General features: G+C 32.7%; 1 protein-coding gene across 1 annotated transcript; it reads left to right on the top strand.

The window, feature by feature from the left end:
- Positions 1–357: 357 nt before the first annotated feature.
- On the top strand, positions 358–1,578 carry LOC116147014 (caffeic acid 3-O-methyltransferase-like). The gene is made up of 4 exons (XM_031432442.1): positions 358–368; positions 690–742; positions 937–1,247; positions 1,508–1,578. The coding sequence occupies exons 2-4, from the start codon at positions 735–737 to the stop codon at positions 1,570–1,572; spliced, it is 384 nt and encodes a 127-aa protein (XP_031288302.1). The 5' UTR covers positions 358–368; positions 690–734; the 3' UTR covers positions 1,573–1,578.
- The last annotated feature ends 15,327 nt before the right edge of the window (positions 1,579–16,905 follow it).

The following is a 16,905-nucleotide window of genomic DNA, read 5'->3' as shown; positions in this document are numbered from 1 at the left end:
TATTATTGATAATGATGTAAGAGTTTGATTTGACTGTATTTGTAGCTTCATGTAATTGATGTTTGATATTATTTATTATTAAGGAGAGATTGACCATAAATATTATCATTTGCATATAGATAAATTTATATGAATACAAGGTGTTATACGTTGTATTGTCTGTTAAATGTTTTGGCATTCAAAAAGTCTAAACAAACTGATACAAAGATTCCCAAAGGTGTTTAAACCATCACATTCGCTTAAATTAAAACGCTTCCAGTCGCCAAAATTTCATTTCTTCTTCGTTCGCAAGCATTGGAGGAGATTTCAAGAAGATTTAGACGTGGACATCGCTTAAAAAGTTATTCTTCCTCAACACCAGCTTAAAGGTACCATTTTTTTTCGCTTAAATCTTTAACTATATTTCGTCCAAACTTCACATCTTTTGTGTTTATGGTTTTTGCAATTAGGTTTGCTAAGAAATGTTGATTTGGGATTGTTTATACTGTTTTTTCTTTGGATCTTGCAAACATTTGGTTGGAATTTTTTTATTAGTTTTCTGGGTGATTTTGTTGTTCATCCGTTTTGTAACAAAGATTTTGGATTCATTTGGATCTAATTTAAGCAGGATTTTTGTTTTTGTTGTTTAAGCATAGTGTTATTGTAAATTAGTGGAGTGTGATTTACTTGGGGAATTTGTTTTGGTGCAGGCTCGCTTCTTCTTTAGTAGCTGATATCTGGAGTTAGCTATTGCCATGCAATGGTAAGCCATAATTTCTATTGTGTATGAACTTTTTATTTTTATTCTTTAGCATTTATGCATATAATAGTTAGATTAATTATTGACTCTATATATCAAAGACCAATTTCAAATGATTAATTATAATTTAGAAAGGCTTTTTATTTCATACGCAGTTGCGAATTCAGGGCAGGTTATTGATTTTATTTGGTTGTCAGGTATCACTTTAATGATGCTATACTAGAAGGTGGAATCCCGTTCAACAGGCCATATGGGATGATGACATTTGAATACCCGGGGACGGATCAGAGGTTCAACTGGGTGTTCAATCAGGCTATGTCCAACCACACTGCCTTGATTATGAAGAAAGTTCTTGACGTTTACAAAGGATTTGAAGGGTTGAAAGTGTTGGTTGATGTTGGCGGTGGAATTGGTGTTACTCTTGATGTCATCACTTCTAAGTATCCTCACATTAAAGGCATTAATTTTGATTTGCCTCATGTATTAGCTGAGGCACCTACGTATTCAGGTGCCAAATTGCTTATTTTATTTGCTCACTACTGATTTTAGCTATAGTCTACATCTTTGAATAAAACAGGATCTTTTGTAATGCATCAATTGGGAGATGGTATGCAATATGGCATTAGTCTGATTACAATCCAGTTGTCAATGCTAATACAAGAATTATCTTGATGTTTGTGCTATGTAAATTGATTCACCAAAAATCATATGTAAATGGGCAGAGAATAAATGTTATGACGAAGCTGAAAGGTTTGTGTTGTGGTGCAGGTGTAAGGCATGTGGGTGGAGATATAAATGGTACATATCATGCATCTGCTGATGAAGAGAAATGATGACAAGAAAGCAGAAAGCTGAAAACAAAACAGATGACAATGGCAATGGCAAGACTAATGGAAAAGTTGGAGAATCTGATGTTATAGATGTGGAGTTTGAAGAATTCTGTAAAGCTATTGAGGCTAATCTATCTATTGAACAAATGGTTGAGGTTCTTCAAGCCAATGACCAATACTCCTCTGCCCAGATCCCGTTGTTGTCACTAAATGGTGAGTTCAATTAGAACATCCACTAATTTACATATTTTTCATCTATATATAAACCATGTATGTGGGTTGGTATCTCAAATAATGTATATTTAACGGAAGCTGAAGAAAGAATTGCTTTTTGCATGTTGAAAAGTTAGTATTATGATTATTATGCTAAAGCGAGGAAGGCAGAAGCTGCACCAATTTAAGTTGACCCAGAAAAAAGTATCAAAGGGAGTTTCAGCAGCATCCAGTGGATCAGCGTCAGAGGCAGAAGCATTTGAATGAGATCCAATTGACCCAGTGGAAATGTGGATACAGCTACATCTAAACTAACGTAAGTCGTTGATTCAGCTCAGTAGTTGAACCCCAGCACCGATTGAACCTGTCCTAGCCAGCATCCCTTTTGTTTTGGTGAGGCGTTCCTGTTTATGTTACGAGAAATGGCTATGTTTTGATAGAGTGCATTGCCTGTTGTTCTTAGCATCCCTTTCTCACAAAAGTCGTGCAATAGTCTTTTAGAAAGGTTTTACCCTTTGGATCTCCATAAACACCATTCACAGACCCCCGTATACTATGCAAAGGCAAAGAGATTCTATATAAAATATTAAATATCTGGGCTGCGTTTGGTTGAAAATTTGGGGGTTTTGGGAAAAGTTTTTTGAAAAAAGTTAAAAAAAAGTTGAATTGGGCGGGTATTACGAGGTAAAATTTATAAATTAATAAAATCTCCTTTATGTTTGTTTTTTTTACAAAATACCCCCTATAATAAAACATTAAAAGTTAACAAAAATACCCCTAACCCACCCTCAAACACCCCCAGCCGGCGACCACCACCGGAGGTGGCCGGAGTCGCCGTATGGGCGCATGACCGGTTGGATCTTGCCGGTCATGCGTCGCTATGGCCTTTTCCGGCCAGATCCACGGTGGATCTGGCCGGAAAAGGCCAGATCTACGGTCAGATCTGGCCGTCAACGGCCAGATCTGGCCGTATTTACTCTCAACGACGGCCAACAAACGGTCGTCGTTGATGGTCAACGACGACCGTTTGTTGGCCGTCGTGACCGAGTGTTACGGCCAAAGATCTGGCCGTCAACGGCCAGATCTTTGGCCTTAGATCTGGCCTTTTCCGGCCAGATCCACCGTGGATCTGGCCGGAAAAGGCTAGATCGGCGCACTGCCGGCCAGATTCAGCCGGTAGTGCGCCATTCTACCAGATTCCGGCCATTTTCCGGTGGTGGTGGCCGGAATCTGATAAATTTGGATTATTGGGGTGTTTTTGTAATTTAAAAAAAAATATTTAGGGGTATTTAATTAAATTATCAAATTTAAAGGGTTTAAAAAAAGTTGAATAATTTTGGGAGTAGTATTCCCAAAAATCTAAAATTTTGGGTAATTTACTGTTTAACTTTTTTGGGAATACTAAAAGTAGTATTCCCAAAAGTTCACCAAACGCAGCCCTGTATATTTATAGATAGTGGAGGGAATCATAATCATTTGCTATGGATCTTGAATATATTTTCAAATGTTTCAACGTATTAAATGGTCTTTATTATGGATTTATTATTGCATGTTTAATGTTTCATATTATTTTCTTCCATGCATAATGACATTTGCTACCATGAACTCAAATTGTATGATCTGATTACTATGTAGATGTTTTTAATGACACTATCTATCACAATCAAAGTCTTCTAGCTGCCCTTTGTCTTTGATTGGCTGTTATATACTTCCTGTTTTTATTTATAATTTCATGCTTAAAATTGGAGGCACTCAAATGTTGTACATTTGAATAGACAATTAAAGCCACCTATTGGAAACGGAAACATCCTGTAGAATTAGGCAAGACTCAGTTTGCAGACAGAAGAAAAAAAAGATCAAAATGATAAAAGGAAAAAGAAAAAAACCCTAACTAATTAGTAACCCAATTGAACCGGTTGGATCATTTGTTTAAAATTAATTGTCTGGTTCACAAAAAAATTACAATTTAATATTAACCCTAAATAAATAATAACCCAATTTAAAAGCAAAACTTTTGGACCGTTCGGTTCAACATTAATTGTCCAGTTCACAAAACATTTCAATCTAATATTACTTATTTGGATTAAATTCGTACATATTGACATGAAATTATATTCTTAATATCTTTAATAGTTATTACTTTAATTATTTATTCAACATTAAATTAAATACTATGATAAATATTTTCTAATCTATTATTTTAGTTAATCTTAAGATACTATTTATATGGTATAATATCCAAATTATATCAGTATATTCTGTAATTTATAATTAACATAATTAGAAGATTCAATGGATATTTTTTATCTATACAATGTAAATAATAAATACAACTATAGTATATATCATCTAATTGAAACATCCCATTATTCAAACAAACAGTGATGTCAAAACTAATTTCATAAGCACCACACGGTCTTTTAACTAGTAAGTTTATATTGCTCTTGAATATTCTAACTTCCGCTTAAATGTTTTTCTTGGCACTGTTAGAACTTTAAAATCTTCCCTTTTTTTTTTTTTTTCAAATGTCAATCAATATATTCAAATACGTTTCAGTATTTGAGATCATTTACGTGCGTTTGTGTAAGGGTATATATGTCATCACAATAGTCAAAATAGTCAAATATCATGGTTAACAAACTATTGGTGGACATGTGGATCCTTTGGGCATATTTGTTATTTTATGTAAGGGGTATATATGTCATTACATTAAACAACATCAATCAAAAGTCACGGTAAGCAATTAAATTCAACTATAGGGAATTGAGTTTGTGAAAACAAAACCATTGGTATTCGCCACAATTTTTGAAAATTTTGGGGTATATTGATTATTTAATTCTACCCTATTTTAGAAGAAGAAAAAAAAAAATCCCCTAAGAGTCCCATTGGGCCAACTGTATACTACAATTAAAGCCCAATGTTAGCCCAATGTATTCAAACAAATGACTACTTGTAACGTTGTTATATGAATTGGAGGTTCGTGGGATGAGTGGTTCATTTGCAATGGCTTCAATTGGCTTTGGTATCTTGTAGGGAGGAAAAAAAATTCATAATTGAGGATAATTTAGGAATGAATGTGTATTTATTCTAAATGGAAGCTAATTAAAGAATTACTAGGGTCTATATTATCACCACTCTAAAATAGAAATACTACTATACCAGTAACCCTTTCTCACAAATTTTCTCTCACAATCCTGACATGACAGTTTGCAATTAGTTAGTTTACAACGGGTCTCACATGAATCTCACTGATTAATTGCAAGTTGATCAATTACAAACTGCTACATTAAGGTTGTGAGAAATAGTTGTTGATGTAGTATTAGTCCTAAAATAATCTCTTATTGCTAGCTCTCACCCTGCCTTTGTACACTTTGTGGTAGAACACCTAAAGCCCAAAGGCTTGTAGGGGGTCTATTCATACAAGAGAAAAAACCACGTTCAAAAAACCCTAATTAAAAATAAATAAAAAAGGAAAACTTTTGGTAATTATACATAATATAATAAAATACCACTAAAAGAAAGGTAACAAAATAAACAAGGACAATAGAAAATTCTATGTACAATATTAATTGAAGCATATAAATTATAAAAGAATATAGTCATCTTACTTTTAACAATCTCAAGTGGATGTGTTAAAACATGTTTTTAAACAGATCAAGTACAAGCACTATATAGGGGTGAGCGGTTCTAGGTACCCTGTATTTTTCTGGAGAACCAGAACCAGAACTGCACAATGTAGGTTCCCACAAAAAGGAACCAGAACCAAAACCGCACAGTACAAGTTCTTACATTCAAGGAACTGGAACCTAAAATGCAGGTTCCAGTTCATTTCCCGAGTATCCTGTAAAAAATCAATCACCTTCCTATTAGTTTAAAAAATGACAAAAATACCTTAAAAGTTTATAAATACACCCCAAACAAATTTTGATTACTCATTCATTTGTGTCCAATGTAACTCATAAATCCTCTAATCTCTAGGTAACACTTGAATTCAATCAATTCATCACAATTTACATAAAATTTCTCAGTCAAAACCAAGACACAAATAATTATTCGTTTGTAGATTGTTAATTTAATGTTATAATTATTAATGTTTATAATGTAATATTATAATATTATAATTAATTAAGTAATTATTTAATTATAATATAATGTTATAATTAATTAAGTAATCATACGATACATGTATAAAATAATGTTATAATTAATTAAATTTCTAATTATTTAATTAAATATTGTACTAATGTTTATAATATAATATTATAATTAATTAAGTAATCATATTATAAATTTGAGTAATATTATGCTTACTCACGATCTTACTAACCATCTTACTATCCTTTGTAAATATAACACATAGTACAGGTATTATACGCATAGTACATGTACCATATGTAATTTTAACAAAGGTAGTAAAGCGGTTAGTAAACTCGTGAGTAAACATAGCATTATTGTATAAATTTATAATATAATGTTACAATTAATTAGATTTTTTAACAATTTAATTAATGTACTAATGACTAATATAGTAAATTAATAATGTTTATAATGTAATATTATAAATTTATAACTAATTAAGTAATCATTTAACTATGTAATGCTATAATTAATTAAATGATCATAATATAATGTAATGTAATGATGTTATAATTAATTACGTAATAATTTAATTAAGTAATCATTTGTTTATAATGTAATGTCACAATTAATTAAGTAATCGTACTGTAAATTTATAATGTAATGTTATAATTAATTAAATTTCTAATAATTTAATTAAGTATTGTGCTAATGGTTATGTAGTAAATTACTAATGTTTGTAATATAATGTCATAATCGATTAAGTAATCATTTAACTATATAATGTTATAATTAATTATATGATCATATCATAATGTAATGTTATAATGAATTAAGTAATCATACTATAAATCTATAATTTAATATTATAATTAATTAAATTTCTAATCATTTAATTAGTATACTAATATTTATAATAAAATGTTATAATTGATTAAGTAATCAAATGTTATAATTGATTAAGTAATCATACTATAACTCTATAATGTAATGTTATAATTAATTAAATTTTTAATCATTTAATTAAGTAATGTAATAATGCAGTAAATTATTAATATTTATAATGTAATGTTATAAATTTATAATTAATTAAGTAATCATTTAACTATGTAATGCTATAATTAATTAAGTGATCATAATATAATGTAATGTAATAATGTTATAATTTAATTAAAGAATTATTTAACTATAATATAATGATTAATTAATTAAATTTGTAATCATTTAATTAAGTAATAATTTCTTTATAATGTAATGTTCCAACTAATATTTATAATATAATGTCATAATCAATTACATAATCATGTAATTATATAATTTTATAATTAATTATGTAATCTTAGTATAAATCTTTAATATAATATTATAATTAATCTGTTTATAATAGAATGTTATAATTAATTAAGTAATCATTTAATTATAATGTAATGTTACAATTAATTAAGTAATCGTGCTATAAATTTATAATATAATGTTATAATTAATTAAATTTCTAATAATTTAATTAATTATTGTGCTAATGTTTATGTAGTAAATTAGTAATTACTTAATAATCAATTAAGTAATTATTCAATCATGTAATGCTATAATTAATTATGTGATCATACTCTAATGTAATGTTATAGTGGATTAAGTAATTATACTATAAATCTTTAATGTAATATTATAATTAATTAAATTTTTAATCATTTAATTAAATAATATAATAATGTAATAAATTACTAATGTTTATAATATAATGTTATAAATTTATAACTAATTAAGTAATCATTTAACTATATAATAATATACTTAATTAAGTGATCATAATATAATGTAATGTAATAATGTTATAATTTAATTAAGTAATTATTTAACTATAATGCAATGCTTAATTAATTAAATTTATAATCATTTAATTAAGTAATCATTTGTTTATAATGTAATGTTATAATTAATGTTTATAATATAATGTCATAATCAATTAAATAATCATCTAATTATGTAATGTTATAATTAATTATGTAATCATACTATAAGGAAATGTTACAATGAATTAAGTAATCATACTATAAATCTTTAATGTAATATTATAATTAATTTGTTTATAATAGAATATTATAATTAATTAAATAATCATTTAATTAATGTTACAATTAATTAAGTAGTCGCACTGTAAATTTATAATATAATGTTATAATTAATTAAATATCTAATCATTTAATTAAGTATTGTACTAATGTTTATGTAGTAAATTAGTAATTATTAATGTTTATAATATAATGTCATAATCAATTAAGTAATCATTTAATTATGTAATGTTATAATTAATTATGTGACCATACTATAATGTAATGTTATAGTGAATTAAGTAATCATACTATAAATCTTTAATTAAATATTATAATTAATTAAATTTTTAATCATTTAATTAAAAATTATACTAATGTTTGTAATGAAATGTTATAATTAATGAAGTAATTAAGTAATTATACTATAAATCTATAATGTAATGCTATAATTAATTAAATTTTTAATTGTTTAATTAAGTAATATACTAAATGTTATAAGTCAATTAATTAAGTAGTAATCAATTAATGTAATGATATAATTAATTACACTATAAATCAATTAAGTAATGTTATAAAATTATAATTAATTAAGTAATCATTTAACTATAATATAATGTTATAATTGACTAAGTATGATATTTAACTAGTAATTAAATTTATTAATGTTTATCAATTTATCATATATAATTAATTAATTGCTAATTTACTATAAATATACTTAAATTTGATAATTGATAATTGAAGTAAATAACTAAATATATTATTATTCAATCAAATATACTATTTTATTAAAAAATGATGCTTTTAATAACATTAAAACACTTTTAATTAGATCATAATTCCAATTATACACTTAATTAATCAAAACTTTAGTATTAATCTATTATAATATATTAAAGTTTTTAATATGTTGTAGTTTATATGTAATAAGTGTCATTTTATATTTATTTAATTAGGTTATTCTAAAATTTTAACTTTTTCTATTTAAAATTTTTTATATGTAAAATAATTAAACCCTCCATTATTCACAAATATTTCATTGGAGCCTAGGTTCCAAAAATGGGTTCCAAACAAGTTTCAAATCGGGTACCCGTTACAGGTTTCAAACAGGGTACCCATTTCAGGTTCTTTTTCCAGGTTTCGGTTCCAGTTCCTCCACACATAAGAACCAGAATCGGAACCGCACAGTATCTGTTCCAATAAAATAGAACTGAAACCTACCCGTATAGTGCCAGTTCTAGGTAGGTTCTGGTTCTGGTTCTGATTCTACCCGCTACTGGTGCTCACCCCTAGCACTATATATAATCATTTGAACCATAAAAATTGTCCTTCACCTTCGTGTAAAGGAGCCATGTCTATGTCCTTGGTTTATTTTAGATAACCTTTTCATAATAAGGTTGTTATCAATTGCTTTTTTTTCTTTTTTTGTGAGTAGGGTTGTGTCACTCTACTCAACTTAATAGACAAAAATATTGCAATACCCAACCATGTTATCATAGGATTTTTTATAAGTTTGTTATAAAATAATCAATTATTATATTAGTAAACACAAATAATAAATATATTAAATATAAAAAGAATATAATTAAATGTCAATAAAATAATAATACAATAAAATTAACAATACCAACAATGTGATTACGTGTAGGAGGTCTTCAAGAATGACAGGAAGAGATCCGGTAAAGAATACAACCTTAAGATGAATACCGAAGCACGTGTAACACACAGTTTCCTTAAAACATATTCGCCTCCTTCACTCAGGTGCATAAGGATTTGAGTAGTGTCTATTTCCCAAGATACAACGACATATGAATAGCAGGAGAAACACCACTATTCTATTCTAATGAATTGAATCAAGCCTTAACTCCAACAAATTAAAACCTTATAAAACTAAAGAAAAAATAAGAAATTGAAAGAGCTCTCAATTTTTGTGTGTAAATAATGAGAGGAAAAACACTTTTTTTTTTTTTTTTATACTGTATGGGCAAAAAATCGTCTTAGGCTTGACGAGGCCCAATAACAAAATAAATATGTTACAGTCCAAGGCCTTAGCCCAATCTCGATTGGGCATACGCTTAAAGTCACCTTGTGAACTACCCACTCTATAAGTTGGGATATCTTACAAGTTAAGCTAAAACTGGGTTCCAGCCTATTAGCCTACAATAGTCCATAAATAGGAAATCAGATTCCCATTCTATTTCCTCTTCTGTTAAGATCTTGAATCTTACTCAAACTAGTAAATATAACCTAACAATGACAAGAAAATATATTTCTTTCCTGATAGGGATTATCTTCTAATGTAGGACTTAATGTCCTACCAGGATTCCAACGCCTGGGGTTCACTATATAAACAGAGGTCTACCCTCTCATAATTCATTCAACCTTGAACATTCAATCTCAACTACTCAAAATTACCTCCTTACTACTAAATTCTTGCTCTTGAGAATTCTACACCTTCGTCGTGGTCCTGGCCTCCGACAAGACTCCTAGTAATCTTTCTTTCTCTAATTCTCATTAAATTGTCTCTTTTAGCCTTACTGACTTGAGCGTCAAAATGCCTACAGCAAACACCACCCCGGTGTTTTCTGTAAGCTTCATGCTTGTCTTTTCATGTGTGCAAGTCCAGCGAATTGTCAATAACCTCAATCTCACGGGGATTATACCCTATTTCCGTAACAGTATATTTTTTGCATCTATAGTTTGGCGCCCATCATGGGTCTCTAACAATCATCTGCCTACAACGACTTGCAACACGAGAAGAGGCATGGAACTGCCTTCGACCAACGTCATTAATCAGATCACGACTCTTTTTGCCATCCGGGACAAGTCTCCAATCGTTCCATATAGTTGGCTCAATCGAACCAGATTTGTAGGATCAGCATCTCTTCCAGTCATAAACGCCTCGATTTGGTAAACGTGGTACCTCCAACTGTCGAAGAGACGTCACTTAGCTCGGTGCCACAAACAAAATCTCTATTGACATACAACTTGGTTATATTTTTGCCCATAGTATTCAATCAGAGCACTAGCACTAAGGCACATGTCAACTCAATGAAACAACTACCACTGCCCAGCTCAGTCTTGGGATATCAAATAGGATCTCTTCCAACCTCCTCACCGCTTTGCTTGATTTTCCCACAAATAACCAATATGAGTACCAATCGGTGTTGCTCGACTTGATGGATAAGATCAACACAAGGTAACACTCGGTTCTCGTTCAATTTCGTCGTTTAAACGAAGGGCCACTAGAATTCTATCATTACTCCATCAAAGCAAATCGTCACCTCACGGCTTGGTTTTGCAAGTCGAGTACTCCTATTCAGTAAACCTCTTGCTTAGCATTATCAAGACCCAACATCACCCTCGGTCAGAATGAACCTATGGTTGTTACTGAGAGTGCCTCTTCCATAACCACAACCATCATCCCCACTTTTGCATGCATGTCAACAAATGCACTTACTGAGAATGGATATGAATCACACCCAAGCTTGATCAAGAACTTGTCACAACAGTAGACTTTAACAATTGGCATATTTCACTTTCGCCATTGACTGACAAAAACAATAATTGAAACACCTTTTCACAAACCAAAGACCAACTGATTCACTCACTCACTCACTCATTCACTCTTTTTCACCTTAGTTTCTATCGTTATACAATCTTTATTGCTTTAGTCCATCGTTTTTCACTCTCTCCCTCTCTGCTCTCTCCCTCTTTGCTTTTTTTTTTTTTTTTGGAACCAATCAGAACTCAACATCCTCCCTTGTTTTCGCTCATTCAACCTCTATTTTCTCTTCTAGATCCTCATGTCTTTACCAGATTTGCTTCCCCAACACGTCAATCTCTATGGTAACAACAAACCGATTCAGCCCAACTCAGCTCACTCAGTCCAATTTGTATCACCTCTCCGTACCATCACGTGTCATAAGCATAAACAACAATCAAGTTGAAGTTCAGGTTTCGAAGGATCCAGCCAAACCGAAGAGCCAAACACGGCTTCAGAAGAAATATTCTCTTCTCTCCCTTTCTATTTTTTGCAACAAAAATGGCAGCAACATCTTTTAAAAAGATCATCGACTAGACCAGTTGTTCGTTCTCTCTCATTTTTAGACAGATTCTACATATCTCATTACACACCATCCTCCTCTTTCCCCCGAATGGTTCAGGCTGCATCCTCTTTGATGCCACAACATTTGTCATTGGTCGACCGACTTTCATCATCTTTGATAGATAGCTCAACTCTAACTCCATCTTCTCTCACGGCTAGAACTATGACTCCACCTTTGTTTGGAACATCATCATTCACGGATGGGGCTATAGTCTCTCCCCTGTTAGAAGCATCTTTGTCTACGACAGGTTATACAACATCCTTATTTGGAAGTATTGACGATTTCATTACATTTCCTACTGCAAAGTCAACTGCTCTCTTGTGGCATCCATGTCAATTCAAACTTGCTCCTCTGGTTTTGTTCAGATGGTGTCGATTGATTATTGCCAAGTTTCGAGTAATTATATTTTTCATCTATATAGTTTGGCTTTCTTAGGCTTCGGCACCTAGTAGGTCGCTCAACGACTCAAACTTTGCTCGTTTCACCCACACCAAGTCAAAGGTTCTATTAGGAAACGATCAAGTTATGGCAGTGGAAACAAAAACAAAAACATCATAGATCGTTCCTTTGAACAAAGATCAGGGCTCTGTTTTAAAAACTAGACCGGACCGGTTGGTCCACCGGTTGGACCGGGACCCAGGGCCTTCTCTGGGTCAGGTCACTCTTTTTAACTGTTTCAAGTTTAAAATATAACAAACACACCCTTGATTAATACGCATCAATCCTTGAAGGTTTCAAATCTAGCAAACACACCCTCTGACCAAATGCAAATCGGCAATGACCTCCCTTTTTCCGGCGACCTTCCACCTTCCTTTACTGTCGGAAACCACCTTCTGACTTTCTCCGACGCTGTCACGCTTCATCTCCAGCCGCTGCGTGATCTTTCGCCGCATGATTTTTCTTCCATTTCCCGGCGTCGATCGGCCTTCTCCGGCATCGACAGGCTTCTTTAGCCACCGATCTACCTTCTCCCAAGCTCCCTTGCCGTCGTTCACGAAGATCCAGTCATCTCACCAAAAAAAGCCACCGCGACTATTGACTTCCACCATCGATCTGCCATTTTCCAACGATGCCTCTATTTGCTAGCTGCCAATTCGCCCTCCCCATCATCCGATCTACCCTCCTTGGTGTGTCGTCGCTGCTCTCCCAATCGATCGCCGATTTGCATTTGGCCAGGGTTGTGTTTGCTAGATTTCAAACCTATAGGATCTGATGGTATTTATCAGGGGTGTTTTTGTTAGATTTTAAACCTGTCAAACCATTTGAACCATGACCCGGCCATCAGAGCGGGTTGCCCTCCGGTTCGGTTTTTAAAACAATGGATCAGGGTACAAATTTACAGTTTATATAACATATTAGAATCTGCAGAAAAATCAGCTCAAGTTTAAGAAACTATACCCACGTTTGGAGGCTCCTCCAACTTGTCTCGGAATGGGTTTCGCTATCGACCCAAGAATAGGATCAAACCAGCAGTAGTCTATACGAAGATAATCCCCAACGAACTAAAGAGGGATTTGCTAGATCCTCTTTAGCCTTAAGAACCAAGAACAAAAATCAAATGAAACTTTGATTCAATCAAAGATGAAGTGGCGTGGAAGAGAGGAAAAAGGGGGCTGAAATTTCTCTTGAAATGATTGAATGAATTAATTATTATTTCTCACAAAGTGTTGCACTTATATAGTGCACACTTTGCCCTATTCCATTGGGCATCAACCTAAATAGCCCCTATATCCAAACAACCCCAATTAGATATTTTATCATTATTGTTATTTCAATTAAACTCAATTAATATATATTTTATATATTAACATTTAACAATAACAATAATTCATTTAAATATATGCGAACACGTATTTAAATATAATTTCACTTATTTAATTTTATTAACAAATTAAATAAATGCTACGACCTCAGCAAATTTAATTGCACTGTGAATTACCAAAATACCCTTTTCGCCTAAAATGACAAAAACGCCCTTCTTTTAAATAGGTTCTTAAATTATCTTCTATGTGTGTGACCAGTAGGCTCCTTATCATACCAGCAATGTGTAGTATCGCGATTAACACCAATTAATCATCTCACTACACACAGACTAAGATTGGCCCCTAGCAAGGCATCATGGCCACTCGATATATTCGGATTCAGCGAAGCAGCTACCTGTCAACGATATGGTTACTGTACAATCCAATCCTTTCATCATACATTGTCTCAACGAGACTGAGGCATAGAAATAGTGTCAACCTCAGTTACTCTCAATATCATGTATTCAGTTACTGAACCAATGACCTGAATTATAAACTGGATCGAGCAACAACTCAATCCCACTGTGGCCACAGTTTTAGTGTCATTGTCATTTACTGAATTGTGCCGTGAGATAATTTCTCCTGTACTTAGGAGTGATGAATCCTTTGTCAATCCACCATAGTATTGATATACTCTTTGATGCAGCCAATCACTATCGTATTGACATCTCTGAATAGAACTGCTTTAGGCTAGTGTCAAACTACACCAATCGGTATACAAGACGCTCCAGTGATCTCAAGTCTAAGGATCACATGCACCACCATTCGTTAGAGGATTTGTCCCATAGACACTAAGGTTAACATCCATATGGAATCCTCTGGTGGGTCAGTCTAGTGAACTTGCCTACAGCAAGCACCCATGTCTTGCACCAGGTTGTCATCAAACAACCTTGACAAGTGAGATCAGTTATTGCCTTTTGATAGGGTCGTTCAACACTATGATAACCTTACCGTATTATTTATGCCCTTACTTTAGAATAATACTAGGGCTACAGACGTTTCTAGAATGGCCACCTTATGTGCTCATAAGGTTCTCACTATCAAGATTTGAAACACTTGATACCTTCGTCACGATTCTACCATTCTAAGGACATATATTAATACATACAATGATGATTTACGCAATATAGAATAAAATGTCTTTTATTGATCAATGAACATTATTACAAAGAGTCAATTCTACAATAATTAATTGGCTTTAGGGCATCTTCTCTAACAGGTTGAACCATTACTAGGCTAACAGCTATGGTAGCATCCCCTTCAAACTTGACTTCTAATAAAGCTTCTTCAAGTCGTTGGCATCTTCAAGTTTTCCTTCCTTCATACCCCTCTCTACCCTCTCTACCCCCCTGCCACCAACATGTGAAGGGCCATATTGACACCTCAACTACACCAACTGTCGCTTATTCAGGGTTGCCAGTGCATGTTAGTGACTTGTAGTATTCATAGACCATAAACTCCCTCATTCAGCTCTCCAAACTTTAAAACTGCAAATCACTGACAACCACCTTCTAGCACAACTCTAGCGGCTTTAGCAAGTTGTCACTCGGCTCGTTCAAGGTCCCCTACTAGTGAACAGCATTCAACTTGACACGAAGGACCACTCGGCTCTGCTTAAAAAAACCATGATAGTTTCATCTCAAAAACACCCATTTTTCCCACGCCTTGCTTAGGTTCACTCGACCAAAAAAAAAAAAAAAAAGATATCCACTCTCTGAAACGTGAGCTGCAATCCGGCCAAACACCTTAGAGTTTAGTATTCTCTACTCGTCCTTAGTAGCCTCATAAATAGCAACAAACTCCCCTCGGCCCTGCAAATAGCGTCTTCTTGCGTAAAAGAACCACCAGCTCTCACAACCAATGAAAGGAAAACAAAAACCCACTCGACTTAGCCTTCAGGGTTGAGTCAATCCTGGCAAAACACTCATCCTTTACACTTGGTCTCCTACTTTGAATCAAGCCTGGAGCAAGACACTAGCTCCTAAAGTTTTCCTTTACTACACAGATTTTTGCTTATCCCCTCTCCATATAAACTTATCTTTCATTTGGCCTTATACGTGCTCGCCAGCATCCTTTTCCACTGGGCTCGATTGACCTTATCGAGTTGAGCAATTCAAAGCTGGTCCTCACGTTACTAAAAGAACAACGAAATGAAGATTGAAAGCATGAAAGGTTGGATGCATAGGACTCAAAAATTTCAAACAAAGTGTAAGAAACTTATACCTTCTCCTTTGCTTAAGATTGATGAAGCCAAGACTCAAAGAGAGAGTAAGAGAGTGGCCGTGACTTAGAGAGAGAGATTTTAGTTTGCTTTTGAGTGAACAAAGTGAATAATGAGCTAAAATGCAACCATTTGCATTTATATATACATAGGTCATTTTGCAATTAGTTGTTTTTCATTTCTATGCCCCAATAAAATCTTATTTTAAAAGGATCCCACAAATTTATTATTTTACCCTTTGAGTAACCAATATTATTCAAGGGCCCATGTAAACTAAACTAGTTTACATTAACAACCCATAAATTTACCCTTTTGCCCTTTAACTATTAAAATGTTATTTTCGTTCATCTCATTAATCTTAACGCTTTAAGATATAATAATTAAATATAATTAATTATTGCTTAACCATTTTAACCCTTAAAATGTCGCAAACAATTTTCCATTTAACTATTACCATAGAAATCCCGTCATTACCCTCGAAAGGTGCTAGCCCTCTTTGGATAATCATTTGTCTCTCTTATCCTTCTCTAACTTTTCAAGGCTATTGGTGTGACCATGTAGGTCCACCGTGGATTAGCCGTGAGCCGATTTTGGATGAATCCGGAAACCTGTCCGGAGGCCCAACGACTATGGTAAACATCTAGCAATGTGTCATAGTCCCTAAACCACGATGAAGAAATACTTCATCAAACCCATTTCAGATCACATGTACCATGCAGGTAAAGTCCCTCCATTGATATATCCTGATCAAGCACGGATTCATGGAATATCAAAATCCTAAACTCGATCTTCTACAGAATCGTCGATCAATATGTCCGGAACTCATCATCACAAACTTGCTTTTTGTATGACTAATAATAGAC

This window comes from Pistacia vera, unplaced genomic scaffold, assembly GCF_008641045.1.
Source record: "Pistacia vera cultivar Batoury unplaced genomic scaffold, PisVer_v2 Contig487, whole genome shotgun sequence".
NCBI classification, from domain to species: Eukaryota; Viridiplantae; Streptophyta; class Magnoliopsida; order Sapindales; family Anacardiaceae; genus Pistacia; species Pistacia vera.
Note: the sequence above shows the minus strand (reverse complement) of the source record. Positions and strands in the feature narration are given on the sequence as shown.

Coding starts and splice junctions, on each gene's coding strand:
- LOC116147014 (XM_031432442.1), top strand. Junction 1,248..1,507: donor TGAGGCACCTACGTATTCAG/GTGCCAAATTGC, acceptor GTTGTGGTGCAG/GTGTAAGGCATGTGGGTGGA.